Source organism: Drosophila navojoa, chromosome 5 (genome assembly GCF_054131105.1).
Source record: "Drosophila navojoa isolate 15081-1374.11 chromosome 5, UAZ_NAV_1.0, whole genome shotgun sequence".
Taxonomy (NCBI): Eukaryota; Metazoa; Arthropoda; class Insecta; order Diptera; family Drosophilidae; genus Drosophila; species Drosophila navojoa.
Genome location: NC_142893.1, coordinates 9,036,840 through 9,063,379, shown reverse-complemented (window position 1 = coordinate 9,063,379; position 26,540 = coordinate 9,036,840). Strand labels below are relative to the sequence as shown.

The 26,540-nt window shown below is 41.9% G+C and overlaps 19 protein-coding genes across 22 annotated transcripts; 8 read left to right on the top strand and 11 right to left on the bottom strand.

The window, feature by feature from the left end:
* Nucleotides 1–305: 305 nt before the first annotated feature.
* LOC108657940 (uncharacterized) lies at nucleotides 306–1,308 on the bottom strand. Its single transcript, XM_089260728.1, has 2 exons — nucleotides 738–1,308; nucleotides 306–672 (listed from the first exon to the last, which is right to left on the bottom strand). The coding sequence occupies exons 1-2, from the start codon at nucleotides 1,088–1,090 to the stop codon at nucleotides 567–569; spliced, it is 459 nt and encodes a 152-aa protein (XP_089116854.1). The 5' UTR covers nucleotides 1,091–1,308; the 3' UTR covers nucleotides 306–566.
* A 41-nt stretch (nucleotides 1,309–1,349) lies between these two features.
* On the bottom strand, nucleotides 1,350–2,077 carry LOC108657941 (lipopolysaccharide-induced tumor necrosis factor-alpha factor homolog). Its single transcript, XM_018110601.3, has 3 exons — nucleotides 1,827–2,077; nucleotides 1,614–1,749; nucleotides 1,350–1,505 (listed from the first exon to the last, which is right to left on the bottom strand). The coding sequence occupies exons 1-3, from the start codon at nucleotides 1,972–1,974 to the stop codon at nucleotides 1,400–1,402; spliced, it is 390 nt and encodes a 129-aa protein (XP_017966090.1). The 5' UTR covers nucleotides 1,975–2,077; the 3' UTR covers nucleotides 1,350–1,399.
* A 687-nt stretch (nucleotides 2,078–2,764) lies between these two features.
* Nucleotides 2,765–3,142, bottom strand: LOC108657943 (lipopolysaccharide-induced tumor necrosis factor-alpha factor homolog). Its single transcript, XM_018110604.3, has 2 exons — nucleotides 2,935–3,142; nucleotides 2,765–2,867 (listed from the first exon to the last, which is right to left on the bottom strand). The coding sequence occupies exons 1-2, from the start codon at nucleotides 3,060–3,062 to the stop codon at nucleotides 2,765–2,767; spliced, it is 231 nt and encodes a 76-aa protein (XP_017966093.1). The 5' UTR covers nucleotides 3,063–3,142.
* Nucleotides 3,143–3,612: 470 nt separating this feature from the next.
* Nucleotides 3,613–4,439, bottom strand: LOC108657942 (lipopolysaccharide-induced tumor necrosis factor-alpha factor homolog). The gene is made up of 3 exons (XM_018110603.3): nucleotides 4,156–4,439; nucleotides 3,942–4,077; nucleotides 3,613–3,835 (listed from the first exon to the last, which is right to left on the bottom strand). Exons 1-3 carry the CDS (start codon nucleotides 4,295–4,297, stop codon nucleotides 3,733–3,735), a joined length of 381 nt encoding a protein of 126 aa, XP_017966092.1. The 5' UTR covers nucleotides 4,298–4,439; the 3' UTR covers nucleotides 3,613–3,732.
* A 1,263-nt stretch (nucleotides 4,440–5,702) lies between these two features.
* LOC108653714 (lipopolysaccharide-induced tumor necrosis factor-alpha factor homolog) lies at nucleotides 5,703–6,272 on the bottom strand. The gene is made up of 3 exons (XM_018104433.3): nucleotides 6,119–6,272; nucleotides 5,935–6,064; nucleotides 5,703–5,859 (listed from the first exon to the last, which is right to left on the bottom strand). The coding sequence occupies exons 1-3, from the start codon at nucleotides 6,270–6,272 to the stop codon at nucleotides 5,757–5,759; spliced, it is 387 nt and encodes a 128-aa protein (XP_017959922.1). The 3' UTR covers nucleotides 5,703–5,756.
* Nucleotides 6,273–6,377: 105 nt separating this feature from the next.
* LOC108653720 (lipopolysaccharide-induced tumor necrosis factor-alpha factor homolog) lies at nucleotides 6,378–8,802 on the bottom strand. The gene is made up of 3 exons (XM_018104439.3): nucleotides 8,558–8,802; nucleotides 7,602–7,736; nucleotides 6,378–7,513 (listed from the first exon to the last, which is right to left on the bottom strand). The coding sequence occupies exons 2-3, from the start codon at nucleotides 7,730–7,732 to the stop codon at nucleotides 7,411–7,413; spliced, it is 234 nt and encodes a 77-aa protein (XP_017959928.1). The 5' UTR covers nucleotides 7,733–7,736; nucleotides 8,558–8,802; the 3' UTR covers nucleotides 6,378–7,410.
* A 228-nt stretch (nucleotides 8,803–9,030) lies between these two features.
* On the bottom strand, nucleotides 9,031–10,421 carry LOC108653717 (uncharacterized). The gene is made up of 3 exons (XM_018104437.3): nucleotides 10,255–10,421; nucleotides 9,569–9,843; nucleotides 9,031–9,483 (listed from the first exon to the last, which is right to left on the bottom strand). The coding sequence occupies exons 2-3, from the start codon at nucleotides 9,838–9,840 to the stop codon at nucleotides 9,396–9,398; spliced, it is 360 nt and encodes a 119-aa protein (XP_017959926.1). The 5' UTR covers nucleotides 9,841–9,843; nucleotides 10,255–10,421; the 3' UTR covers nucleotides 9,031–9,395.
* Nucleotides 10,422–10,786: 365 nt separating this feature from the next.
* Nucleotides 10,787–11,660, bottom strand: LOC108652739 (lipopolysaccharide-induced tumor necrosis factor-alpha factor homolog). 3 transcript variants are annotated; one of them, XM_089262685.1, is made up of 3 exons: nucleotides 11,441–11,660; nucleotides 11,136–11,407; nucleotides 10,787–11,012 (listed from the first exon to the last, which is right to left on the bottom strand). In XM_089262685.1, exons 1-3 carry the CDS (start codon nucleotides 11,549–11,551, stop codon nucleotides 10,910–10,912), a joined length of 486 nt encoding a protein of 161 aa, XP_089118811.1. In that variant the 5' UTR covers nucleotides 11,552–11,660; the 3' UTR covers nucleotides 10,787–10,909. The 3 variants fall into 3 exon arrangements, with proteins under 3 accessions (XP_089118811.1, XP_089118812.1, XP_017958423.3); XM_089262686.1 differs by having other exon boundaries at nucleotides 11,136–11,472; nucleotides 11,509–11,644; XM_018102934.3 differs by having other exon boundaries at nucleotides 11,136–11,659.
* An 842-nt stretch (nucleotides 11,661–12,502) lies between these two features.
* On the bottom strand, nucleotides 12,503–13,172 carry LOC108653718 (lipopolysaccharide-induced tumor necrosis factor-alpha factor homolog). The gene is made up of 2 exons (XM_018104438.3): nucleotides 12,886–13,172; nucleotides 12,503–12,706 (listed from the first exon to the last, which is right to left on the bottom strand). The coding sequence occupies exons 1-2, from the start codon at nucleotides 13,092–13,094 to the stop codon at nucleotides 12,604–12,606; spliced, it is 312 nt and encodes a 103-aa protein (XP_017959927.1). The 5' UTR covers nucleotides 13,095–13,172; the 3' UTR covers nucleotides 12,503–12,603.
* A 701-nt stretch (nucleotides 13,173–13,873) lies between these two features.
* On the bottom strand, nucleotides 13,874–15,357 carry LOC108653713 (lipopolysaccharide-induced tumor necrosis factor-alpha factor homolog). Its single transcript, XM_018104431.3, has 2 exons — nucleotides 14,724–15,357; nucleotides 13,874–14,310 (listed from the first exon to the last, which is right to left on the bottom strand). The coding sequence occupies exons 1-2, from the start codon at nucleotides 15,026–15,028 to the stop codon at nucleotides 14,208–14,210; spliced, it is 408 nt and encodes a 135-aa protein (XP_017959920.1). The 5' UTR covers nucleotides 15,029–15,357; the 3' UTR covers nucleotides 13,874–14,207.
* Nucleotides 15,358–16,423: 1,066 nt separating this feature from the next.
* LOC108653708 (uncharacterized) lies at nucleotides 16,424–17,448 on the top strand. Its single transcript, XM_018104425.3, has 2 exons — nucleotides 16,424–17,153; nucleotides 17,221–17,448. Exons 1-2 carry the CDS (start codon nucleotides 16,771–16,773, stop codon nucleotides 17,330–17,332), a joined length of 495 nt encoding a protein of 164 aa, XP_017959914.1. The 5' UTR covers nucleotides 16,424–16,770; the 3' UTR covers nucleotides 17,333–17,448.
* Nucleotides 17,449–17,607: 159 nt separating this feature from the next.
* Nucleotides 17,608–18,170, top strand: LOC108653716 (uncharacterized). The gene is made up of 2 exons (XM_018104435.3): nucleotides 17,608–17,915; nucleotides 17,980–18,170. The coding sequence occupies exons 1-2, from the start codon at nucleotides 17,674–17,676 to the stop codon at nucleotides 18,098–18,100; spliced, it is 363 nt and encodes a 120-aa protein (XP_017959924.1). The 5' UTR covers nucleotides 17,608–17,673; the 3' UTR covers nucleotides 18,101–18,170.
* An 89-nt stretch (nucleotides 18,171–18,259) lies between these two features.
* LOC108653712 (uncharacterized) lies at nucleotides 18,260–18,926 on the top strand. Its single transcript, XM_018104430.3, is given in 3 exon segments — nucleotides 18,260–18,526; nucleotides 18,529–18,589; nucleotides 18,651–18,926. Coding segments are annotated over 3 exon segments (426 nt in total). The 5' UTR covers nucleotides 18,260–18,390; the 3' UTR covers nucleotides 18,880–18,926.
* A 600-nt stretch (nucleotides 18,927–19,526) lies between these two features.
* Cyp6d2 (Cytochrome P450 6d2) lies at nucleotides 19,527–21,151 on the top strand. Its single transcript, XM_018104417.3, has 4 exons — nucleotides 19,527–20,089; nucleotides 20,151–20,590; nucleotides 20,651–20,899; nucleotides 20,956–21,151. Exons 1-4 carry the CDS (start codon nucleotides 19,527–19,529, stop codon nucleotides 21,117–21,119), a joined length of 1,416 nt encoding a protein of 471 aa, XP_017959906.2. The 3' UTR covers nucleotides 21,120–21,151.
* Nucleotides 21,152–22,329: 1,178 nt separating this feature from the next.
* Nucleotides 22,330–23,138, top strand: LOC108653709 (uncharacterized). Its single transcript, XM_018104426.3, has 2 exons — nucleotides 22,330–22,912; nucleotides 22,985–23,138. The coding sequence occupies exons 1-2, from the start codon at nucleotides 22,581–22,583 to the stop codon at nucleotides 23,109–23,111; spliced, it is 459 nt and encodes a 152-aa protein (XP_017959915.1). The 5' UTR covers nucleotides 22,330–22,580; the 3' UTR covers nucleotides 23,112–23,138.
* Nucleotides 23,139–23,353: 215 nt separating this feature from the next.
* On the top strand, nucleotides 23,354–24,467 carry LOC108653715 (uncharacterized). The gene is made up of 2 exons (XM_018104434.2): nucleotides 23,354–23,595; nucleotides 23,672–24,467. Exons 1-2 carry the CDS (start codon nucleotides 23,360–23,362, stop codon nucleotides 23,802–23,804), a joined length of 369 nt encoding a protein of 122 aa, XP_017959923.1. The 5' UTR covers nucleotides 23,354–23,359; the 3' UTR covers nucleotides 23,805–24,467.
* On the top strand, nucleotides 24,223–24,467 carry LOC108653721 (uncharacterized). Its single transcript, XM_018104441.3, has one exon. It carries the CDS (start codon nucleotides 24,223–24,225, stop codon nucleotides 24,406–24,408), a length of 186 nt encoding a protein of 61 aa, XP_017959930.1. The 3' UTR covers nucleotides 24,409–24,467.
* A 213-nt stretch (nucleotides 24,468–24,680) lies between these two features.
* LOC108653710 (uncharacterized) lies at nucleotides 24,681–25,390 on the top strand. The gene is made up of 2 exons (XM_018104428.2): nucleotides 24,681–24,905; nucleotides 24,962–25,390. The coding sequence occupies exons 1-2, from the start codon at nucleotides 24,724–24,726 to the stop codon at nucleotides 25,233–25,235; spliced, it is 456 nt and encodes a 151-aa protein (XP_017959917.1). The 5' UTR covers nucleotides 24,681–24,723; the 3' UTR covers nucleotides 25,236–25,390.
* A 194-nt stretch (nucleotides 25,391–25,584) lies between these two features.
* On the bottom strand, nucleotides 25,585–26,524 carry LOC108653702 (uncharacterized). 2 transcript variants are annotated; one of them, XM_089261161.1, is made up of 3 exons: nucleotides 26,417–26,524; nucleotides 26,085–26,354; nucleotides 25,585–26,019 (listed from the first exon to the last, which is right to left on the bottom strand). In XM_089261161.1, exons 2-3 carry the CDS (start codon nucleotides 26,350–26,352, stop codon nucleotides 25,637–25,639), a joined length of 651 nt encoding a protein of 216 aa, XP_089117287.1. In that variant the 5' UTR covers nucleotides 26,353–26,354; nucleotides 26,417–26,524; the 3' UTR covers nucleotides 25,585–25,636. The 2 variants fall into 2 exon arrangements, with proteins under 2 accessions (XP_089117287.1, XP_017959909.1); XM_018104420.3 differs by having other exon boundaries at nucleotides 26,085–26,516.
* Between the last annotated feature and the right edge of the window lie 16 nt (nucleotides 26,525–26,540).

Below are 26,540 nucleotides of genomic sequence, written 5' to 3'. Positions count from 1 at the left end.
TCTTTGGACTGTATTTAATTCCATGAAGCCCTCAGTCTGATAATATCAGCGTAAGGAAGTGCTTTTTCATAATATAAATTTTTATATGTATATCAAATTAGTTAGAAATATTGCTTAGTGTTGTCATGCCACTTCTTCTAGAATTTACTAGTGTATTAATAAATATTATCATTGAATCTAGCTGTTCGAAGACATAGCAAAAACAATGCAAGCTACCCGCTTACCACTCCGCACAGGGTAAGCATCGAAAACAAGAAAACTTTGGCAATTTTGTTGTGGCAATTGCAAAAGTGAAAAACACGAAATTAAGATACTAACTACAAATGTATTTGAACAATTTATCTAAGGTACACAAACACTAACACCTGTGCACAGGTAGGAGTGTACCTGAACATATAATCAACTATATCTACGTGTATGTGTGTGTGTGTGCTTGTGTATCTCACGTATAATTCTTTACTTTTAGCCAATTTAGCCAATTCGGTCTGCAGATAAATGTTAATTTTGAAGCTGCACATCCGGCCGACGCTTGGCGACGGTGCACACAGATGCGTCACAGGTGCACCTCACTTGCGCAAATAGGTGCCCAGATAACGGTTACACATGCCACAGTAGTGATTGGCATTCATACAGCTCGAAATGCAGTAGGGCAAGCAGACGAAGCAATAGAGTCTACACAATCCGAAAGAGATTGGCGTCAGTAAATATGAAATGTGTTATCTATAGCCAGTACTCACTGTAGCAGGCACAGCACCAGCGCAATCAGATGCGTGCGTGAATTGGGCCTGTAGGAGATGCGTGTGCGTGCATAGTTATGGCAATACGGACACTGCACATCCTGCGGCTCCGGTCCGTACGGCGCATCGGGCAGAATAATCACCGTATGCTGGGTGGCCGACCCAGTGGGTGGTGGCGGTGCCGGCGTGGGTGCTGGTCCCGTTGTCAATGCGGGCGTGGCCGTTGCTGTGCCCGTCGCCTGATCGTAGGTGGGCGGTGCCAACAGTTTCTGGTGCTCTGGATGCGTCTCCTGCACCAGTCCACTCACATCTTTGGGCTGCTCCAGCGGCTGTCTGGGATAGACGCGTTCCATAATGACTGTATCGATGACTGAGCTATGACAAATTTTCTGTCAATTTCATAAAACGCGACGCAGCCGATTGGCTCTTATCACAATAAACCTTTCTGTGGTAGGTTTCCGAAAGCTTTGCTCTGATTGTTTACCTTACAGGTAATGAGTAGCTTTTCATGTTTCATATACATATGTATGTGTGTGCATGAGTTTGTATGAGTGTGTGTGTGTGTGTGCGCTTCTGTTTGCATCACTCAACACCTAACAAAAAATGTTCGCATTTCGTTTGTATGGAGAAATTGTTTACGTTTATTGTTTAGCATTTTGGCCTTAATCGCTGCTATAGACGCCCACGAATTTGTTGCAATGGCCGCAGAAGTGATTCGCATTCATGCAGCTCGTGGCACAGTAGGGCAAACAGGCGAAGCACCAGAGTCTGCGCCACGATAACAGATAAGTTAAAAATTTGGAGACAAGATAAGATAGAGAGAGAGAGAGAGAGAGAGGTAGATAAATAGGTGCTAAATCAGTTTGTTTCTCTTACCCCACTATGCAAAGCAACGCGGCCATGCAATGTGTGCGCACACTGGGCGAATACTCAATGCGCGTGAGACTCCGCACCTGGCAATGGGGGCAACAGACGTAGCACGGATCGGGTCCCACAGCTGGCGGCGCTTGTTCTGCAAGTGTTGCACATGGGCATTAAGCAAAACAAACAAACAGCGAAGCCGTCATCAAGTGCGTGTGCCAGACTTACGCTGTATGATGACCACGTTTGCGGCCGTTGGCACCTGGAAATGTGTTGCCTGCTCGTAGCTGGGCGGCACCGGCTGCGCCTGTGCATACTGATAGTTCATGTTGACACCTCCAGCCGCTGGCGTACTCTGCGCGTATTGCTTTTGCATGATGCGTTTAACCGTGCGCAGGTCTATTGATAGTCAGCTTTCATTCCAGACTCATTTGCTTGTGCGCTGCGCTCTCGCAACAATATTGACGCAGTTCAAAAGTTCCAACTCATTTGTTGCTAGTTCAGTTTGTATCCAGCTTGCGTGTTGCCAAAGCTCATGTAGACAACGCTCATGTTAACAAAACGTATGTTCGCAACATTCTGGTGCGCTATGTTGCCAAAGCTCATTTTGCCAGCGCTCATTTGAACTGCGCTCTTTTTCCTATCACAGTTGTATGCATCTAACATGCTGCTAAAGCTCATGTAGGCGATGCTCGTGCTCCTAACGGGTATCTTAACTTCCCTCTTACTATCATAGCTGTATCCCACTAGCAGCATGTTGCTGAAGCTCATGTTGCCAGCTCTGAAGTTCACAGTGCGACGCTCATGTTGCCAACGGTCACTGTTGTTGTTATTGAAGTTGTATCCAGCTAACAGCATGTTGCTAAAGCTCATGTTTGGAACATTCATGTTGCCAACTCTTGTGATGGAGACTTTTACACCAGCGGGGCTTTCATCGGGTATTATAATAGGTTCAGGGCGTAGAAAACTTTGTATGCACCGCTTTCATGACTCATAAATGATTGCGAATCATTTCATAATAATGCATAATAATGCATCCTAACTATATTAAATTATCATAGATTTCTATATTTTCAAAGGCATTAATTTGGTACTTCTTTGTTTTATTGTTATTAAATATCTGCACACATATTGTATATATATAAATACTATAGTTTAATGCCAGCTCAGTGATCGTAGGTGCCAATGAAGGCATTGCAGAAGGAGCAGTAATGATCCACGTTGCGAGAAAAGTCCGTACAGTAGACACAGAGTGCACAGGGCCATAGGCTGCAAGCATATAAATAGATGATACTTTCACTGCATTCCCTCTAAGCTTTCAATTACATCCACTTACAACGTCAGGCACATGAGGAGCGCTATCATATGAGTTCGAGCTGTGGCCTTGCTCACAATACGCGTCATCATATCCAAATGGCAATTGGGACAGACCATGCGCGTGGACACCCGACCGATGGCAGACATTTCGTAAAACTTTAGGGATATTGAAATGTATATATGTATATGTATTACGTATATTTGTGGCTTCAGCTCTGCCTTGGCTGCTGTTCTCGGCAATACTGTTGCGCCTTGCCATAGTTTGAGTCTTTTAATATTATCACACTTCATTTACTGGAACGTAAGTGTACATATATGAGTTGTATAATTGCTGCATAGCTGCCTTATAATACCCCATATTCATTTCTGCGTAATGAGCGCTGTTGCTCATGGATTAAACTTATTAAAAAGGAGCGCTTTGTGTATGGAGTCATGAAAGGAAAGCGGAAAACGCAAAATAGGATTTTGAATTGGGATAGGGAGTCAAGTAAATCAATCGTTACGTCTGTCCGACTGTCTGTGTGTAGCTTAGAATATTATCTCTTGATCGGCTATTCCTTTACCTCCACCCTTAACAATTTTGAATTTCCTTTTTCTCAGCTTTAATTTCAGTAATCTGCAATATATATATTCATTAGCTGTTTAATTGTTTTTATTATATGTCAATTACATCACAAATTCATGCTCATATTTATAATATCATATAGGATCTGTTATTTAAGTTAATTTTTAAAATCGCATAAAGTTAAACATTTCATTTATACGTTGTGTTTGTTGTAGTGGTTTTTTATTGTTTTTGTAATCCATTGTCCAAGCATCAGTTTTGATAGGTGCCTATAAAGGCGCCACAGCTGGAGCAGGTGTGCACAGCGCTTTGGCAGGAGTCCACGCAGTAGGGCACACAGCAGCAACAGATGCCGCTGCAAGGATATTATTAAAGAATATACACATATATATAGAGAGAGATAGAGACAGAGAGCAAGAGAGAGAGAGAGAGAGAGAGAGATATCTCTGGCCCATGCTCACCCCACTAGACAAATGAGTAGCGCCAATAGATGCGTCTTGGTGCTCGGCTCATGGTTCACCGTCGTCTGCTGTCGGGCGTGGCACGAGGGGCAGACAGCAAACGTTGGCACTCGGCCCAAATTGTTCTGTGCTCCACCTGATTGCGAGTTGGACAACAAACACATTGACAGTTAATTGCTCATTTCAATTGATGATTGATGTTCATTTGATTAACCTTGCATATAGACCTGGGGCTGTTGCACATTAATCACGGAGGGCGGCAACGATTCGGCTGGTATCATCGTCGGTGCGTTTACGTCCCCATATTGGGGCGGAGCCTCTGGCGGCGTTGGATATAGATTCGGTTTCGATGTCATTGCGACTCAACAAGTTCTTAGTAGTCAACGAGTTCAATTGGTTGACTGGTTCTGACTGGTTCACTGGTTCACTGGCTCACTTGTTCGCTTCCGTTTTGTGGTCTGCTTCGCTTGCGGCTCGCTATAGAACTGAACAGCGTGACATCGTGCTGCTCAGCCATTGCCTACGCTGTCGACAGATGTCTCTGTGTGTGTGTGTGTGTGTGTGTGTTTATGTGTCACTGTGTGTGCTAGTGTGTGTGTATGTAAAGCCATTTTGCAGTCGTTATCCTGCTTAATATCCAACTATCAGCGGAAAGTATCCGTAACGCAAGGATAACGGTTATGACTCACAGTTATCAATTAAAGAGTAAGCTCATACATAGGCTGCAACAGCAGATGGGTATATTGGTACTCCGAAAAAAATAATTACATATATAAAATCTATCATAATAATAATAGAAAAATGTGATATATATAGATATATTCTTTTTTATATGCATATAATTTTTATAATTTTACTAATTTAATTATATTAATAATATTAATATATAAATAGAATGTATTTATATACACTTTTATTTAATTCTAAATTGAAGCACATATATAGTATATTGAAGCTTCAAACAGAACGAGTTTATTAAAATAAACTTTTCGTTTGATTTCTATGCAAATTTATTTATTCAAAATAGCGTTTCATTCATAAAAATATTAGATATAGATAAAGGCCGTTTAATAAATACTTTGTATGTATGCATATAATTTTGTATGTATTTATAAAAATTGTATGTGTATAATTTTAGATAATAATACAGCATTTTTTGTACCTCAAAACTAAATGAGTTTAACTCAATTAATTTTAGTGGATTTCAGTTTGAATTGAATCATTTTATTCGCAATTAAAAAAGCTCGGCTTGCAGTAAGCATTTGTATAGCCCGTATTTAGTTGAAAATGTGAATGATTAGACGACCTAATAATGCCCAGTATACAACTTATATCATTGCCTGTTTCTCGATATTTCAGTATTTCTTAATCTAGGAATCCCTAGCACAGCATAAGAACAGCTTAGACAGTCTGGGTATTTCCTAGTCGGCTACTCCCGACTACTCCACTATTTTTGTTTATTTAAATTTTACTTAAGATGTGATTTCAAACTCTACCGTTAACTTTATAATAGAGCAATGTAACTGAGATCTTTGTCTGCGTGAGCGTAAGAAACGTATTAAGCTGATATCTCGCTGTTCCCCAGCCGAGCTCTGCTTCTGCCTAGACAACTCAAGTGTACTATAATATATATGAATACTATTTGTATTATTTGTGTATGTATTTATAGTTCGATGTGTTTCAACTCTCTGTTTGTGGTTCACCTGAGCTGGCTTCGTTAATTGAGCATATCAGCAATCAAAAACTGAACACGAATTTAGCTTGTTTTTCGCATTTAATTGATTTGATTTAATTAGGGCTTAGCACGGTTGACAGTTAGTTGGCGGCTTTGCCCAAATACTGATTGCAGCAGCTGCAATAATGATAAAGGCTGCGGCAGCTCTTGAGGCAGTAGGGCAAGGGGACCAAACATATTAGGCTAGCAAGAGAAAGAAAGAGAAAGGCAAAATATAGATGAGATACAAGTATAGTATAGGTATATCAAGTAACTCACCCGGTTACGCAGAGCACGAGTGCAATAAGATGCGTGTTTTTATTGGAGCGCAGCTCCAGGCGCGTTTGCATCACGTTGTGGCAACTGGGGCACGTCATGCGCTGTGGCTCGGGTCCCAGCGGTGTTGCGCCTGGCAGTAATTGATAAGAGTTTCAGCTGCTTCACCTGGACACTCATCACTTACCTGCTGCATTCACCAACAGCACTGTGGCCGGAGCAGCAGCAGCAGCAGGAGCAGGAGCAGCAGCAGCAGGAGCTGGTGCACCTGGAGCACTTGCCATATAGCTAAGGCCCAGCGGCTTCAGATCCACGTCCATGTTAAACTCTTTGATGAGCATCGCAAGCCTCTCAACGGCCTTTTATAGCCAAGGACTTGGCACTTGGCATACGCTGCGTATGCGCAATTAACGCCTAACGGCACCCATTAAGAAATAATTCACACATTATTATTCGACATTTGTTTATTTGGCGAGAAGGCATAAAACACATAATAAAGCAAATGGTAAATTCTATTCGACTAACATCAGGATAATTGCATTAAGAGCCGTAAGGCTGAACAGTCAGGATTGGCTATAAGCGAAGCGGACTAGAATAAAACTTTATTGAGCTGCCGACAGTTACATTGGTTTTCTGCTCTGCCACAGACTCTTGTGGGCGTGGCTACATAAGTTTTATAAAAATACAATTTGTTTTAGCTAAAAATATACTTTTAAACATGTTTTTTAGAGTTTTTTTTTGGGCTATTTTTCCTATACAAATTTCACATATCTTTAATAAAAATATATAAATATATATTTTGTGTATTATTTTTTTTTTCATTGAATTTTGTAAAAATTTTCTTTGTGTCGTTTATGTATTCTATTTTTCCTAATAGAGAGTTCTCTGAAATTAATTTCAGGCTATATTTGATATGATTTACAATAAATAGTTAATAATATATTTTTTTTTGGAAACATTTGTTTTAGTGTTTATTTTTTTTTTCCCAACGAATTCTTGATTGATTTTAATTTTTTGATTTTTTTTTTTTAAATTTAGAAACAATGCTTTTTCACTTTCACAGTATAATTACATTATTTTTCTGTAACTGTATTTTTTTTTTTTTTAGCCTTAGTGTACGCTCTTTTATATTTCAAGAAAAGGCTCAATGCGTTTATATATATATTATATATTTTTTTAATGAAAAAATATATGCTAAAACTGTTTCCTGCAAAGTCTTTGCTAAATTCCGATTTATGTTAGTCAACATTTAAGTTAGAGGTATTTTTGGTATAGCAAATAGTGAATACATAAGCAATGTGCACTTAAGCGAAGCTTCACTGTAGCAACAGTGCCCTATGCAGCTGAAAAACATGGCATAATGGAGAAAAACATGTCGTTTGCATTAAAAGCCCACAGCTGCTATACGAATCGGCATATATATATATATACACTATATGTATATATATACAATATAGAGCTGATCTATCTGGAATCATGTCAACGCTCGTAGCTGCCAATGTAGTTGTTGCACGAGGGACAGTAGTGCTCCGTGTTGCGCGCACACTCCGTGCAGTACAAACAGGCGGCGCAGGGCCACAGGCTGCAAGGAAATCAAGGCAACACAAATTAAATAACAGCTATTTAGTTAGTTAGTCCAACTATATATGTACATATGCATGATGCCTTACCAGAGGGCGCCCAGTATGAGGGCTAATATATGGGTCTTATTTGAGGCCTTGGCCTCGGTGCGCGTGGTCACCTGTTGATGGCAATTGGGGCAAAGCAGACTGCATGGCTTCGATCCGACAGGTGTGGACATGTTGCTATAGAGAAATATATACAATTAATGAATGAGAGTGGGCCAGAAGAGAAACTGTTGGAGTTATTGATTTTGGAGCCGGTGTTGGTTGACCTCGACACTTGGCCAGTCGCGTGCATTGACAATTTCCATTGCAATTGCAATCACAGCTTTGACATCTGGAAAACCCATTAAAAAAAAAGAACAACATGTGCACTCTCACATCACTTCTAATGGCTAATTTAAACAAGTGCACAAGTCACATGACTTCTAATGACTAGTCTGAGCCCAGATAACGGCTAATTGGACTGGCATGCAGCAGGCAAATTAAGCCCTAAAGACCAGCCCGACGGAGTGATGTCAGCGAAAGTGTAACGATGTCGTCATTCATAGGAGCTGCCCAAAGGCAGAGAATATCCCGTAGGAGACAAGCAAAGTGTCTGCACATAAACTTCACACTTCAATGTACCTAATTCTGGCAACAAGCCCCTGAAAATAGAGCCACCCTACTCAACTGGGCAAGGGCGTGTCCTTCGTAGTTTTTGGGCGCGTTTCGTTATGCTTGATTAACCATAAAGGAAAATAAAGAATGTTGTAACATAACGGACCTCTTAATACTGGCTCATAAATATCTAGATTTGACAGGCCATATAATATTTAGATGATATATGGTTGGTTCTGAAAGTTAACTATCTTTAGTGAATAGTTCGTTATTTCATACATACACACATACACACACATCCCGTTTATAAAAACTCTTCTCATTACATTTATACATTTTTAAATAAAAAATTTGCTAAATAACTTAGATTAGCTTGCAGCAATCTTCTAATTCGTATTACTCACATTGCTTATATGTATATACAGATATGTTATGTATATAATTATATATTTATATCCTTTTTGGATTGTTTCTAGACTAAGCTTTAACTTCAATTTCGCGAACTTGTTACGCGCTGTGGCAGCGAAATCGTTTTGAAGTTCGCAGCGCTGATAAGTCGCTTGGGCAGCCGTTTGTTGTCATGTTAAGCCGCAGCTGTGCACAGTGGTCTTGTATACATTTGCAGGCGCAGCCAACGGCAAGCGACTTAATAACTAAAAACTGTGCTTAAATTAAAGCTTTCTTATATATACACATACGTATATAGATACATGTCAGGCGTTTAAATTATTTACGATGCTAAATCGTGCCAATTCAACTGCAATACAGTCCATGTTAACAGTACTTAAAGCACAGTGCCAGTGTTGGACGTTGGCAACAATGTTGCGGGCATGTTGCAGCAACAAAAGTTTAGCAACTTTTTAGATGGCATTCCTACTTATGTTGGATAAGTTCAACTTTCAATAGTCGGTTTATTGAGTAATATGTATGTATGTATATATCAAGTATACAGTTGTTTACAGGTTAAATATTTCAGCAAAGTGTTTGTTTACATTAAATTCAGATATGGCTATTGTTTATACTAATGGAACCAAGCGAACCTCTAAGCGTCGGTATTTGATTGTTGTTGAATGTACATACGTATATGTACATTATACATACAGGAATATATGTATGTATGTATTTGCGCTGATGTGAGCATTTTTGGAATTGTATAGGAATATATAAGATGTTTGTTATATGCATGTGATACTGAGCTCTGCTTGTAGCTATCGGAGAGCATCCGCTTTAAAAGCGAGCACTCTAGAAGCGAGCATTACATTTGGGGCAGGCAGGGCTCGACTGGTATCCCCACTCGCAGCAGCAGGGCAAGCAGACACATGGCCAGCAGCTGAAAAGGGAGGCAAAATGCAAAATGCAAAATGCAATTGGCAATTAGATTTTCATTGGAAGTTTCACAATAGTTTCACACTCACGCTAGGAGACAGAGCACTGCTGCCCAGAGGTATGTTGTGCATGTGGCATGACGCTTCGTGCGTAACATGATCCGTTTGTTACAACGGGGACAGGTCGTCAGGCCAGAGCTGTCAACGACTACGTGATTGGTGTTGACCACGTGCACATCCGGACGTGGTGGCTGCGCCGCTAGCGCTGCATGAATTTGCTCAGTTGGTGGAGCACTTGGTCCAGCACCGTACTGCTCTGGAGAATACGGTGGGGGTTGCGGGGGCAATTTGCTGTACTCCATGGCCTAACGAAGAAACTTGTCTTAATATTTATTGCAAATACAGCATATTTGCAGTTTTTGCGCATCTACTCAAATAGCACGGGAAAGAACCGTAATATGTACATACATACATATGTATGTATGTGCACACATTCACACATATATGTACATACATTCATAAGAATACTTACATACATACATACATATGGTAGTGCATACATACCTACATATGTATGTATGCCAGAGCATGAACATATTTATACATACATATGTAGGTATATCTGTATGTACGTATGTACATACATATGTATGTATGTGTGCACTTAAATATGTAAATATCCAAATGTACATACATATGTATGTGCGTACTTTATACATATATCAAATTAAACTCCTCGCGCACTTTTACATTTACATACACATTATCATCATTACCTCTCTATTTACTTGATGTATTTCTATTCTCTTTATTGTTTAATATTCAGGAAATATGCGAGTGGCAGATAAAGCGACCGGCGACTTCTTCGCAAGAGCACAAAAAACGGAATAAGCGTCGCTGAAAAATAACCGAGCTTCTTCTGTCAGAAGCCTTGTTTGTGCTGTCAGTGGGAGCGAGATGACTAGACTGTCATGCCAACGTTTGCTGCACAAAACGGAATTGTACACTGACAATTGTAAATCCATGCAGATCTGTGAACATAACCCAGTAAACAAATATGTGGTGAGTAGAGTGAAAATGTATTTATCTGATAATTAACAGGTTTATTTAATGGCAAAATATATTGGGGTCTTAGCTTTGTATAATGTATAATTTATTATACATTAGTAGTTTAATTAACTTCCATTTGAATTACAGATGAACAAAGGCTTAGGCGAGAATGAAGCAAATGCTGTTAAATAGTTGATTGCATACTTTTAGGCGGCGAAATTAAATACATTTATTGCTGAGTGAATTTATTTTTATTTTTAGATAATAGTATTCTTATCAGCTCAACATGTTTGTTTCTGCAGTTAGCTGTGTTGTATTATTAATCATCAAAGCCCGTTTAGTTTTAAGTTATTTTAGTGACTTGATTAGGTCAGTTCCGTTCTATGCGGCTCGACTGCCTATGAAGGCATTGCAGACGGGGCAATAATGGTTCGACTGCTTGCAGGAGTCCATGCAGTAGGGCACACAGACGCAGGGCCAGCAGCTGAAGAGAGAGAGAGAGACTGAATATATGCTTGGGAATAAATACAAATAACTGATAAGGCGCACAGGTGTAACCAGCTCAATTAGCATTTCTTTTTTTTTGGCTGGGCGCTGTCAAACTCACCCGACTAGACATAGAATCATTGCCCATAGATGCGTTCGCCCCGTAGGCGTAGCCTCTATGCGGGTAATCACATCGTTCTGGCACGTCGGACAGCGCACGAAGGTTGGATCTCGGCCCACGGGCACGCGCTGTGGTATTGTTGTGTGGATGACGACCGTGGAGCTGCCCGGCGGCTGTTGCATGGGCGGATATAGGGGCGGCTGTGTGGGTCCAGCCGGATACGGCTGATAGGTTTGGGCGGGCACATAACGGATTTGCGCCTGAGGCGTTGCCTGTGGCGGCACAGCAGTAGGCACTGCGTCCACCTGTGGCTGCGATGGCTGAGGTGGCAGCGGTGGTTGAGGTGGTGGAGGTGATTGCGATGGCAGCTGAGGCATTGGCTGTTCAGTGTATGGCGGCGGATCCTGTTTTTCCATCTTAATCCAATTATTACTATATATGTATGTATATATATATGTTTTCTTTTTTATAAATTCGTGCTTTCGACCATTTAGCTTGGCGTTTATTGGTTTACTGATTTAGCCTCGCTGCGTGTAAGCGTTGATAATGTGCCAAAGTGTCGAACTGATATCGAAATTATCAGCCAAGGCTACACTAGATTAGATTTAGCACGACTTTAGCTCTTGGAATCGGGGGATTTTTAGGGTTAAAATGGGTGGGCGGGTACACCCGTTATACCGTTGAAACATGACAAACGGGCAATAATTAGTGTGAAGTGGTTAGTTCTATAGGTATTTGGTATTTAGATAATACGGAATGCAATATTACGGTAAAATTTTGTATGCATCATTTACTGAGAATGTGAGAATGTTAGAATGAGAGAGAGAGAGAGAGAAAGAGAGAGAGAGAGAGAGAGAGAGAGAGAGAGAGAGAGAGAGAGAGAGAGAGAGAGAGAGAGATAGAGAGTGCAAGAGCGAGAGAGAGAGAGAGAGAGAGAGATAGAGAGTGCAAGAGCGAGAGATTGAGAGACTAATTATAAAAAAAATAACTTAGCAGAACTTGCTTTCATTGACTTTGCATATTTGGCTGTGGTTGGCCTCTCTGGAGAATTGCCCATATACAAATGTTCTATACAATATAAAATGCCAATTCCGATAAGCTGTTCTTGGATTTACTTGAGGAATTTTTAACTAGAAACTTGAAAGTACTCAATAGAAAGTGACTGCATTCTACCCTCTATTTATAGTCACAATCAAAGTTGACTCAGCAAAGCATTTAGGGAATCTCAAATCAAGTGCAGAGAGAAGCAACTGAAGAAGTTGGGTCTATGAGAGCATAAATAGCGGAAAACTAGTTAGAGCTTATAGTTATTAACAAATCATCTATATTGTATATAGGTATATTTAAAAGAGTATAGATATAATATATCCTTGATTCACTTGATGATGATCGATTGGTGGCTTTTATTTAAAATCGTTTAGCTTAGCATATTAATTAGACAAGTCGTTGCTTATAGTTAGTTAATACTTTATTGCTCGTAGGTGCCAATGTAGGCGCCGCAGTTGGGGCACGAGTGCTCCGCGTTCTGGCAGGAGTCCATGCAGTAGGGCACACACACGCAGGGCCAGCAGCTGCAAAGGGCAGAGCGAGTGCAAAAGAAACAAAATCAGCGATAAGAATGCCATTAGAAACAAAAAGCACAAAAACAATTGAGAGCATGGAAAGCATGTTCACTGATTGTGCCGGCAATGAATCACTCATGGGTGATTCAATGGGTGAACTTGATTCATTTGTTGTGCGCTCAACTCACAGGAAAAGGCACAGGATCAGGGCCCAGCAGTGCGTGCGTCCGGTCGGGGTGTGCTTCACCGTTGTCAGGATATCAGCGTGGCAGGAAGGACACTGAACTCGGGACGGCTCGCTGCCGATGGGCACCACATTCGTCGTTGTCGTCGTCTGTATGATCACCTGTGGTGCACCGGGCTGGTAGGTCTGGGCGGGCGTATATCCTTGACTCATGTTTGGGGCCTCAACAACTTTTCAACGGTCGACGTGAACTGTTCGATGATATCTCAATAACTGAGGCATATATAGTGAAGCTACCGAAGCTACATTTCGATATGATATACGCTTATCTAACCAGTCGTAGCCATAGCTGATAACAAAAGGCAGACAACGAGAGTTACAAAGAACGAGAGAGAGAGAGAGATTGCTAAAAAAAAACAGAAAGTGGGAGTTTTTGTTTTATTACTTGGCTGATTAGCTGTCCAAGCTTAGCGCATTGCCCATATGTACACATATGACTGTATATGTATTCCATATATACTCATCATAGAGCTAAGGATGGTAAAGTGCTTGCATGACTCATGCCCTCAAGTGGTCTATAAAACAATTTACACTTCGGCGTTTAGAGTTGACTCATCTTAAAGAAGTGCAAATAAACTCGCTATCGGATTAAAATTTATAGGCGAAGTATTCAGGAATTTACTGAATGAAATATGGGTTTTCATTTCTGCTCAGTTATCTAAGATACATTGTTGATTTCATGCAACAATTGATACGGTACGTCTTTATGATTAAATAAATGCCTATTACCCATCTGTGTATGAAATACAGGGTATCCCATGGCCTATCATGCCTGTGCAACTGTTGCTGTTTCCTACATATTTACTTTCTTATCATTCCAAGAATATTTTTCCAAGTATAAAACAATCTGCCAGCCTAGAAAAGAAGATAAGAATATCATGTGCCGCGACTAAAAAACGAAAACACAAAAAATCGATTATTAAAACCGATAATTATCGTTTACAGCATTTTATTTACTTATTCATTTTATTATAAACTGAGAATAACAAGAGAAGCGCTCATAACAAAAAAATATATACATATAATTAAATCAATTGAGAATGAAATTAAAATAGAACAACGTGGCGTATACGTAATAATTTACCTGCTCTACTTCATATATAAAACAATGTAGGTATGATTAATATAGTAATTCATTCAGAGAGTAAAGATCTATAGGCTTAATTAGATAATGCAATTTATACACGTGTATATGTATATACATATGTATGCATGTATATGCGTATGTATGCATGTGTGTGCGAATTTATCGGTCTTTTTTCGTGCTTAGTTCTCGTAGGTTCCTATGTAGGCGCTACAATTGGGGCAATAGTGATTGGCATTCTGACAGGAGTCCATGCAGTAGGGCAAACAGACACAGGGCCAGCAGCTGGAAGAAGAAGAAGAGCAGAAATTATTAATATATGTACATACATTGCTCTAACACTATATTATATTATATGAAATTATTTTATTAACATAAAATCATTTTCGCTTTTCACTTAGTTGATCATATTTGTTATTATGTTTTATCTATCTAAACTTTAGCTGAGATAGTAAATCTACGCAAATACACACATACACATACATACATATGTCTACAATGTAAACTCTACACTCTCTCTACGCACTTGCTCTCACACGCATTCGCCTCTCTTTCTCTCTCGCTCTCTCTGCACACATTTCGATAAGCACTCTGTCTGGCATATTTTGTTTTGAAGCGAATATCACTTGCATCTGTAGCTGAATCACCACACTTACACACACACACACACGCGTGCACACGTATGGATCTCAACTTACATGAACAGGCAGAGTATCAATGCCCAGCAATGTGTTCGGCCAGAGGGTGTGCTCTTAACAGTTGTCACCACCTCAGCATGGCAGGAGGGGCAACGTATGCGTGTCGGTCCACTGCCAATGGGCACCAAATTGGATGTGGTTGTTGTCTGTATGATCACGGTGGATTGCTGGGGCGGCTGGGGCATAGGTGGATACAGTGGCGGCTGTGTCGGTCCGCCCGGATATGGCTGATAGGTCTGTGCGGGCGTAAAGCCAGGCTGCGGTGGCGGCACTGCGCTGTATGGCGGTGGCTGTTTGCTCTCCATTGCTGAATAAATCTGTAACTCTCTTTCTCTCTCCGCCTTTCTCGTTCTCTCTGTGTGTATTCCACTCTCCTTGTGCAGCGCGACTGCACGGCTTGCTAGCTGTCGTTCGACTGAATTGGCTGTTAACTATACTTGACTTTACTTTACTTTTGCCATATCTGGCTGCCCTATTCAAGCCAATTCGTGCGTATCTTATCAGCTACTGCTGCTGCTGCTGCTGTTGTTGTTGTTGTTATTGTTGGTGCTGCTTAGCGATTAGGCTCGAGCAAACTTTTGTGCAAGCAATTAGGCTTAGTGAGTTTTTGGCTGTTTGTTAGCTTGTTTCCGCTCATCACAGTTTATTATGCTCTGAAATAAAATATATTTATAAAGAGATCAGCTCACAGTTTTGTATATGTATGTTGTATGTAAATTCTGTGACTCACAGGGGCTGTGACGTCTTTAGTATAACACATTGCTCGAGTTCAATGAGACTCATATTGAGTATTTCACAACGTATGTATGTACATGTAAATATTGATATGGAAATTTGAATATGCGAAAGCTACACAACTGATGCATGCACTGTTTGTAGAGTGAGCTGAAGGTGGAGCCAATCATATTTATAGATTGGCTATGGGATATCGGCCTATTAACCGTATAAAATATACGATGACATTACGTATTATAATTATTTTTAAACAGCAATTTTATTTATTTTTTTTTTGTTATTATCTAATCTTGAGACTTATAAATCTGCAATATACAATACACTTTTTCGAATATTAAAAATACTTATTATCTAATCTTGACACTTGTAAAACTAAACAAGCGTATGACAAACCAATATACTAGTTTTTAAATGTTGGACAAAATGATTAAAATGATTTTGTATTTAAATTAATTGATTTTTATATTCTGTTATATTATATAATTAATTACTTTAGTATAGTATAGTAATGCCAACTTTTCAGCAATTAAACAAGCAACCAAGCTACAGAAATGTTAGTCTTCAAATTTGCCCACAGAAACCACTAGACGCTCAATGCATAATGTAAACAGACTTAAACGATTTGCCAGAGCTGGGAAAAGAGAAAGAAAACAAAATATCAAAAGCACCAACAACACCTCGGAAACATGCTAGTTTCAAGCATTCTCTAATAGTCCAAACGGTTGTTTGTTTTGCAAATCAGTTCATCTGTAAACAACAACAACAGGCAGGGATCGAAGAGCGAGCACTCTGTGCTCCCAGAGAGCCGCTATGCAGCACATACCAAAGCTTAGGCATACTACTCGCACTCTCACGTATAAATACACACAGCCTACGCGCAACTGCAGTTGACTACAATACATGTTAAGCTGTTATTTATTTTTTCACCCACGCGAGAGCTTTTTGGCTGCCTGGTGAAAGCTTTTCCAGTGGCTTTTGCTTTTGCCGTTTTGCCTTGGCGCTTTCAAGTTCAAACGTTAGCATTTGAAGCCATGAAAATAATGTTAAGCAAATATGAGAAAACATAGTTCGAAGAGCAGAAAACTAAATACAAAGAAATATAATAAATATGAAAATAGTAGCCGCAAAATACAGACAACTGGTTTTTTCAAAAAATTACTTGACAAACATTGAGCCAATGTTTCATTGTTTTTTGCTTTTGGTTGTATTGTGTTTCGTTTCATCTGTTTCTCAACGCGTTTGGTACTTTAACCCAAATTAAAATCAAATAAGAAACACTTGCGCACGACAGGCAACACAGTACGCATCTAACATGAGCCGGCAACTGAGGTTCAGCCTCCCACACCCAGCATCCATAGAGGCATGCCCATCCCATCTGGTGGAGATCAATTTAAATGCCGATCGAAAGTATACTAAGCAACAGTCGGCGCAGGCGCTGGACGAGTTGCTGCAGCCGAGAACAACAAAAACACTCCCCACGCATCGCGGCTATCCTTATGGCTATGGCGACACAGATGATGAGGCGGACTTTTACTTCTGCAAGAAATCCAATTCAACTGGCCAGCTGGCAGAGAAGGTATCGCCGCCGCCGCCATCTGCAACCAACATCAGCTGCTTGAGGCAAATGTACTGTCCGGAGTGCAACGAGCGACTGCATGAGCAGGGCGTGCGATTGGAACGTTTACTCACCATGTGGTAAGCTAACTAAATCGTCTGCTGTTCACTTAACTTTTACTGTTACCTTTTGAATTTATTGCCTCAGTTGTTTCGCTTTGCTGCCCATTTATCCGTGCTGCATGCGTCGCTCCAAGGACGAGTGCAAGGTGATTTGCGGCAAGTGTGGATATCTGCTGGGCGCCTGGAAGCGTCAGTGATACACGTATTTAGCACATAAGTTTACTTTTATTTGATTAAATTTTTTCTTGTATGAAGTTTGTTACTCTTTAAGCACCAATTGACCCTGCATGCCAAAAAAAAAAAAAGAAAGAAAGATGAAAAATGTTTTGCTTTGCATTATAATTTTTGTTGAAGATGTGCTCGTAATATTTCGGCTCTCTTTCTCACTTGCTATGCCGCTCTCCCGTTGCTCACCTTGCGCTCTCTTACATTTGCAGTGTCGCTCTCCTTCCCTCTCTCAGATTTGTGTTTGCGGTGTCTCTCTCATCTTTTCTGTTTTGGGCTAATCGTATGCTGCCTGTTGCTGCTCACAGTCGCAATGTCAAGCGCTTCGAAGGCAGCCGAGCTGCAGCTGGACAATGTGTCCTCTGCCACAGCCACACTGGAACAGTTGGAATTGCAGGAAGAGCTTCCAGGCAAGCCACAGTTGCGCTTTTATAGCGTTGGCCCTAGCACCTATCGCGTGCTCTGTCCGCTCTGCCATCATCGCTCACGCTCCGAGACAGTACAAATGGCTGGAGCTTTGGGTCAGCTGAGTTGCCTGCTCTCCGCCCTGTCCTGGTGGGTAGCTTTGCAATTTTATGTACAGACATACCGTATTCATGGCTCTGCTGTTGCCTTCCAGCTGTTTTCCCATCTTTGCGCTGAGCTGCGTCTATACCTGCCTGCAGAGCCGCCTGAAGAGCAAGCGTGTCTTTTGCAGCAGCTGCGGCGGACATCTGGGCTTCCACTGGCGTCCCATTTAGTTTTAATTTATTAAGTTTTCGCCACACATTTTGCAAACGCTCTATAAATAATAATAAAGAAAAAATAAAACACATTCGTGCAGCTGTTGCCAATTTTCAACAATTTTTTTTGTCATTATCACGCATATTTCCATCAACGCCTCCACTTAAGAGAACACCGACTCTCTGTCTGTCTCTCTCTCTATATTTCTCTCTCTTCCGCTCTTCTCTCTCCTCTCACTTAGATTTGATCGCCTTTGGCAATTTCTTTGGTCAGCTTTTAGTTGCTCTACGTTCGTCGTTGTCATCAAATGGAAAGCACTGAGAGCCTGGACGGCAGCGCCTCTGATTTCAATGGCATCTCTGAGGTGCCACAGGTGGGTCACCTGCCCACTGAGCCACTTGAGTTTGTTTGTCCCGCCTGCCAGCAGCTGCAAACAAGTCAGGTGGCATACGAGCCGTCACCTGCCTGCAAAAGATCACCTGCAGTTTAAATAAAGTGCTCTGCTGGTGAGCATATAATTCATCTATACTCCTCCTCTAATTAATATATTTTATACTTCCCTTTTAGTAATCCCATTCGCTGGAGTGGTAGGCAGGACATCAATCACTATTGCAGCTCCTGCGGCTGCTTCATTGGCCGCCACATAACTCTCAGCTGGTATAAGCGCGCTCTGTTCCGCATGCAGCGCTCCGAGGTGGAGGACTATGGACGTTGGCAGCGCTTCCGCAAGGTCGAGAAGGAACAACTTGATGAAAAGAAGCTAGGCAAACAGCGTGCAGCACTCACAAAAAACTAGTTCGAGGTTCATTTTCATAGTAAAAATATCATCTATTTAAATAAAAATATGAACTATATTATGACTGAAAACTCTATAATAAAATAGGTAAAAAAGTAGAGCAGAAACTATATGTTTTCTTAAGTAGTCCCAAGCAAAACCTTAACTAGTTCAAAGAACATATAGAAGCATATAAATATTCAAATTTCTGTGCTTGTCGAAGCAAAGTGTAAGGCTTAAAGCTTTCAAGCTTTAACCTTATATGTTTTGAGCTAATGAAAGTCAAAGCTCGCTCACAGATTCCACTTTAATCGCTCTCATTGCATTTCAGCGTCAATACAAATACTAAAGCAAATCCGCACACATGAGAGTCTTCCAGCTGATTGCTAGCAAAGCAATGTTTATCGCTAGAAAGCTTTTCTAGATGCTCTCCAGCTGGAATTCTTTAATTACACTTACAAGCAAATTGCATTCTTGACTGGAACAAGCGATAGCTTTCAGTATGCTTGCATATTTCGTCAAGGTAGGCTGGAAGCGGCTTCGTTATATATTTAGTTCTTTTGGTGATCATTTTGCTGGCCTTGCTTATGCAATATGTAAGACGCATTTACAGTTATTGGCAGCGTGAAGGCGTGAATGAGGAGCCAGCCACATTTCCATTTGGCGTTATGCTCAAATTAATGAAGAGGCAAAAGGGCTTTGGTTTGATCGTAAGCGATATCTACAAACGTCACAATTCTAAGATTGTGGGACTCTATGTCATGTACAAGCCCGTGCTGCTGGTCCGTGATCCTCACCTGGCCAGGCAGATCATGACCAGCGATTTCGCCAGCTTTCATGATCGTGGCATGTATGTGGACGAGGAGCACGATCCTCTGTCGGCTAATCTATTCAACTTGCAAGGCGCCTCATGGCGCAACTTGCGCCAGAAGCTGACGCCCTCCTTTTCCTCGGGAGAGATCAAGGGTATGTTTAGCACGATCGACGATGTGGGCGATCGACTGGTACAACATTTACAGGGCATAGTGGACAAGGCTCCAAATGAATCCATTGAAATGAAGGCTATACTTACAACCTACGCCGTGGACATTATCGGATCGGTGATCTTCGGACTGGATATCAATAGTTTTATCGATCCGAAGAACGAATTTCGTGCTATAAGCGATTCACTTCTATCAGACATCGGACTTGTGGTTAGGATTCACAACATGGCCACTATTATATTTCCTCCGTGAGTGTTTGAGTCAAGATCATCTCCCGATCTATCTCTGATTAACTCTTTATATCCACAGACTAGCGAAACTTATGAATCGCATGGGCTTTGAGAATAAGGTTTTGGCTAAGTTGCGCGATATTATGAAACGTACGGTCGAGTTCCGGGAGAAGAAGAATGTAGTACGCAAGGATCTGCTGCAGTTGCTTATACGGCTACGCAATACAGGCAAGATTGGAGACGACGACGTGTGGGACGTTGAAACCGCACGGGAGGAACTGAAATCCATGTCCATTGATAAGATAACCGCTCAAGGTTTTCTCTTCTATATCGCCGGCTCGGAGACTACGGCGGCTACATCAGCCTTTACGCTCTACGAGCTGGCCATGTATCCGGAACTACTAAAGGAGGCACGCGATGAATTGGACGCGGTTATGGAGCGACATCAATTGAAGAGAGGAGATAAGTTTACCTATGAGGCGGTGCAGGATCTGAAATTCTTGGATCAATGTATTATGGGTGGGTATTTTTGATATATTTATAAATATTACTAGTATTTATCCTTCTCTATGCAAACAGAAACTATCCGTAAATATCCGGGTCTGCCCTTTCTCAATCGAGAGTGCACTCAGGACTTTCTGGTGCCGGATTTGAATTACACCATAAAACGGGGCACAGGCATATTGATTTCACTTTTTGGCCTGCATCGCGATGCCAAATACTTTCCCAATCCCATGGACTATGATCCGCATCGCTTTGGTGCCGATAATATGAACTACAATCCAACTGCTTTTATGCCTTTTGGCGAGGGTCCCAGACATTGCATCGGTTCGTTTCTTTTTCATTATCCCTATATATCCGCCTATATTTCTTCTCTGTTCCAGCAATACGCATAGGCAAGGTCAATGCCAAGGTGGCTGTGGCCAAAGTCTTACTCAATTTCGATTTGGTTCACGCGCCACGCAAGGAGGTCAAATTTCGCTTTGATCCGGCTCCCGTCCTGCTGCCAAAAGGAGGTCTGCATGTGCGCCTAGTCAAACGTGCTTGATTCTTCATTCATACATACTATTAAAACTAAATCATGGAATATATATGTGTGTAAGTGTAAAAGTTTTTGAAATTAGCATAATTTATAAAATGATCATAATTTCATTGGCTACGCAATGATTATTTTTAAGTTATATATTTTCGGAGCGTGATTTATTGATTTGCAAAGCAAACACTGCCAAACATATATGCATATAAACTTTGCAAATAAAAAATCGAATTAAATCAAATCAAAGCAAAGCTGAAACGTAAACAAAATGAAAACGAAGCAAACAAAGCTCACTTCATTTTGCTTTCTCTTCAAATTTCAAGTTCAAGTGAGAGAGCGACCGAGTGAGTGAACGAAAAGTCCACATTAACTGTGTGGTGTGTGTGTGTGTGTGAGCTGTGAACGTAAAATTATGCTCTGCCTCTCTCGTTCGCTCAGTAGTGACTTGCTTCAGCTAAGCCGGCGAAAGCAAAGAATCGAGAATCAAAACAAAACAGGAGACACGCAGAAACTAAGCAAGTTGGAGTGAGCAAGACCGAGCAACAACAAGTGTGTGTTCTCAGTGTATGAAGCAAGCAAACAAGCTTCTGTCTCGTTTTCTCTCTCTTAAATTAGGGCTTCCATAACTCGTTTGCAGCTGCTATGCGAAATGAAGTCATAGAGGCGGCAAAAAGAATTCATATAAAATGGCAGTTGAATATGGATAAAAATTTACTTGATAAAGTGTCTTGATTCAGTGCATGTGCATGGACTAACGTGGCTATTGGAAAATAGCTCAGCATCCATATCCGAAAGATGGAGATTAACAACAGGACGGCTCGAACATATCCACCATTAATATTCATCTGTAATCCCATAATAAATTCCTAACCTTCGGCTATAGCGCGAACAATGCATAAGTAAAATTCAAATACGAATATGATGTATTCTTATCGGACCACGATATTGCCAGTCAAGAATTGACTATTCTAGATCTACCCAGGACCTTTGCCGTCCATATGCATCCATACGATTCCATCGAGGCCAACAGTCAGAAAATATTCTAAAAACAAAAATAATGAAACGCAAAAGTATTTCAGAAATCTGACAGCTCAAGTGTACTATTAATATATATGTACATATATAGTTATCTATGTGTAGATGAATGTATGTGTAGATGAATATATATGTGGTCGATCTGTCGATGGTATTTCGTAATGTTTCACATTTGTTAAGCATATAAACAAAAGGCAATTTGTTTGCTGCTTTTGTAACTTTCGCTTTGTCTGCGAAACAGAATGGCTCCAGTGGAATGGCGATGATGATGATGATGATGACGACGATGACATCATAAGCGAGCCAACAGAACAAGAGGTACATATTGCCCATACGCCCCGTGAGCATTGTTCTCTCGCTCTTGCTTGCTCTCTCTCTCTCTATAGTGAAACGTTCGCTGCTTGTCGCTGGCATCGACAGCTGCTCGAGACAGTTAACATGGAGCCGCAGACGCTACAGATCAAACTGCTGCCCGCCCGGACAGCGGAGGAGCGTGCCCGAAACATCATTGCCAATGTAGTTGTGGAGGGTCAACAGGCATCCCTGGTGCCCTATATCGATGACCATGATGTGGGCCAGCCGCTGGAGAAGATTACACTGAACACACAGCTACAGGCGACAGCACCAGCTGCCCCTCGCTTGCGCTACTACAAGCCAGGTCCATCCACGTACAAACTGCTGTGCCCGCTGTGCCGCGAGAGAAGCGATGCGGCTGTGATGCGTGCCGCCGGCTGCAAGGACATCAGCTGTTGCCTCAGCCTGCTGAGCTGGTGAGCTGAATACGGCTACACTCTACTCTGGGCATACCCTGTAATTAATTTCCCAATTTCATCATCTATTAGCGTGTTTCCCATTTTCTGGATTTGCTGCATTTGCACCTGGTGCGGCTGCAACCGCGAGTGGATCACCAAGGGCGTCTACTGCAGCCACTGCGGCGGCAAGCTGGGCATCCAGACGCGCTCCGATTAGGTCAATTAAAATATGTTACAAGTGTCACGCATAGTTTGTTTTAAATTCTATTACGCAGCTAACTCAATTAAAATACGCTCGCTCTCGCCGTCTGTCATCGTTCCTTTCTCTCTCTCCACTCTGCCACTCTCCATCACTTTGTTGCTCTCTCGCTCTCGCTCGTTTGCTGTTGCTCTCTGGCTGCTGTCCAAACAGGTTGCGTCTTGGCTCTGGCCACATTTTGCTTTCAGTTTGGAATTCGTTCAGCTATGGCCACAACAACTGAGGAGCAGCAGCAGCAACAGCAGCAGCTAATGCAGGCAAAAAAAGAGCTCGAGATTTACGAGAATTTCGCCACACCTTTGCCGGGCACCTTTCTCAATTTGCCGCAGGAGTCCGTGCTGCTCAAGTGTCCGTCCTGTAGGATTAAGGATAAGACAGTGGTGGAAAACGATCTAAAGTGGTGGGCCAGTGAGCTGAATCGCATTGTTGGCTGTCTCTTTGTGTAGGTTATGATTAAACATGATTAAACAAGTGAAAAGTGAGACAACAGCGCTAATCCTTGAGCATTTTCTTTCCAGCACCTTCTGCTGCTGCTGCTGCCTGGACTACATTGTGCCCTGCAAGCAAACCGATCGCAGTCATTATTGCGGCAACTGCGGCTGTTACTTTGGACGCGCCATGAAGCGACGCGCTCCACTCAAAATCAAATAGAGCAACAACCAAAAGTTACCTTTATCCAATAAAAATTAAATTTTGATCTAGCATAACATTAACTGATGCTCGCTCTTGATTTTGTCACATAGTGGTCAAATGTGCTCATGCAGAGAGCACAATGGCCAATCAAAATAACCCACCCCCAAAATATATGCACAAGCATAAGTCATTTGCGCGCTGGCACTCAATTGCTCTCATTCTCTTGCTCTCACAATGTATGAATGTATGTGTATGCTTTAGCATAACATTGTCTCAGCTTCATTTCGTCTCTCTCCCACAGCCGCTCTCCCATCTTCTATTTTCTGCATTTGTCTACAATTTCGCTCTCCAAAGCTTCTGCTCAGTCTCCATTCGTACGCGCTGCCAACAACACGCTGCCGCCTGTTGCTCTTCACTTTACTTTAAACTAGTCAGCATGGTTGAAGAACTGACGCCCGTCTATTTTGCCGTTGGGCCCAATGCTCGGGAAGTTACCTGCCCGTACTGCAAGGTGCTGGCCAAGACACGAGTGGTGCGTTCCTGGCCGCACTTGTGCACTAAACGTCATCACTGCGGCGCTTGCGGCGAATATCTGGGTGTCTACAGGCGACCCCAGCTATAAGCAACTAAAACACGTTTGATTTTTATATAGTAAAATAAATGAATATGCCATTGTTTTTATATCGAGTGTGTTATTTAATTGCTTGTGTGTAAGAAGAGTAGCATATAAGATTTTCGCACTTGCTCCTTCGCTCTCAGCTGTGTTTTTTAGTTGCTCTCATTTGGTATTTTCAATTGAGCGTGCGAGAACAGCACGTCTCACTATCGCTCTCTCATTCATTTGGAATTCTTTCCGCTCTCATTTGACTCTTTTTCGTTCTGCTGGGGCGTCGCTAGTTTCAGTTACGCCTGTTCGTTTACAGTGTGAGCACGCAACATGACCGCAGTGGAGCCGCAAGTTGTTGCCATAAGCATCGGCAACCTCAAGGCCCCGGTGGGTTACCTGCAGACGGAGCCAACCATGGTCAATTGTCCAGCCTGCGAGCACTTTGCCATGAGTATCGTGGCCCATGAGACAGTCAGCTATTTGCAGCGAATACTCAGTCTGACCAAGCTATGGTGAGTATATCTATTTAAGATATATGTATTATATACTATAACCGTTATTCTTGCAGCCGCAAGTGGTCGGGTCGTCACGATTGCAATCACTACTGCGCCCACTGTGGCTGCTTTATAGGACGATATGTGCCCATTGGTTGCTACGAGCGCTGCCTGTCCAGGTCGGCCCGCCAAAAGGCCATTGTGGACGAAATGCATCTGAAGGTGAAGCCAAGGGATTGTGCTGTGCGTGCCCAAAAGCTCAGATCACAGATTCTGGCCAAGCGGGCGGAGAAGCGCGCCAAAGCTGAGGCGCAGCAAGCGAATCAAACTGTGTTGCCCAACCAATGATCGCAAACTGCTGCAGTTCGGCGAATTGACCTGATGGTTGATGTCTTGTCTAATTGTGCATGTGAAAGCATAAGTTGTGTCTTGTTGAAGTCTTGTTTTGACTAAGTTAGCTTTAAAATCTGAGTTGCATTGAAATAAATGTACTTTTCTTTTAATTGCAATATATTTATACTGCAAATGTATATAAAGTAAAAATTAAATGAAAACCAATTGATCTTATTGGGATGTTGTCTAGGCTAAATTAGCTTTTATATAAGACACATTCGACAGGTTGTCGTCTTAGCTAAGCTTGTCTCAATTGGGACATTGGCGGTAGGTGTATTAGCTAAACAACAACATTCTCTTAACATTTCAAATGCATAGAAATATTTTGTATTATTCGTAATTGCAGCAAATAAAATTTATTTACCACCTGCCACAAATTCCCGATTGGGTCGTATGCAATTGCTCTCGCGATCATAGATGCCCAGGAAGCTCTTGCAGTTGGCACAGTGAAGATACTCGCGATTGTCCGACGACTGGAGGCAGGGCAGAAAGCAGAAGGGCCAACAGTTGGCCACACAGGAGGCCGGACAGCCGGTGCTCGTATAGAACTCGTTGCTAGTCTTGATCACCGGCCGCCGATTGACGCTACATCTGGGACAATAAATGCAGCCCTCGGTGGGTACCCAGCGCTCGATGGAGCTGCGATAGAATTGTCGACGACCCAGATCCTTCGAATCCGTTGCCATCGTAGCTGAGAGACTCGGCTTGGGCGTATCGCCCTGAGACTTGCGCTTCAAATCTGTCAAGGGAGCATAATTCGCACACCTAGGCTATATTTGTACCTATATAAAGAGCTACACTTACAGCGCTCGGCTTCGTCGGCCATCTGCACCTCGGACAGGCCGGTCATCTTGCTAATCTCCGAGAGACGCTCCTGGCTGATGCCATGCTCGGCGGCCAGCTTGTGCAGATTGAGCAGCTTCTCGTTGGGAGTGTCCGCCAGGATTTCTGGATGATCCTTCTGCACGTGATGCACCAAGCAGCTGGTGTCGTAGCGCGAGCACTTAATGATCTTCAAGCACTTTAGACAGCGTAGATACTGCACATCGGTTGCTGCTGCTGGGCTGGACATAACTAATTGGCATATATATGTATAAATATGAATGAATATGTATGTATTCTCTTAGGTAACGCACAATTTATGAATATGTTTGTGTTTGATCGTTCGTGTTTAGATAGTCAAAAAGTTACTAGCCTCGAGATCCAACAGTTTGGACAGCTTTAGGTGAGCCAACTCGGATTTGAATAAGTGTATAAAAG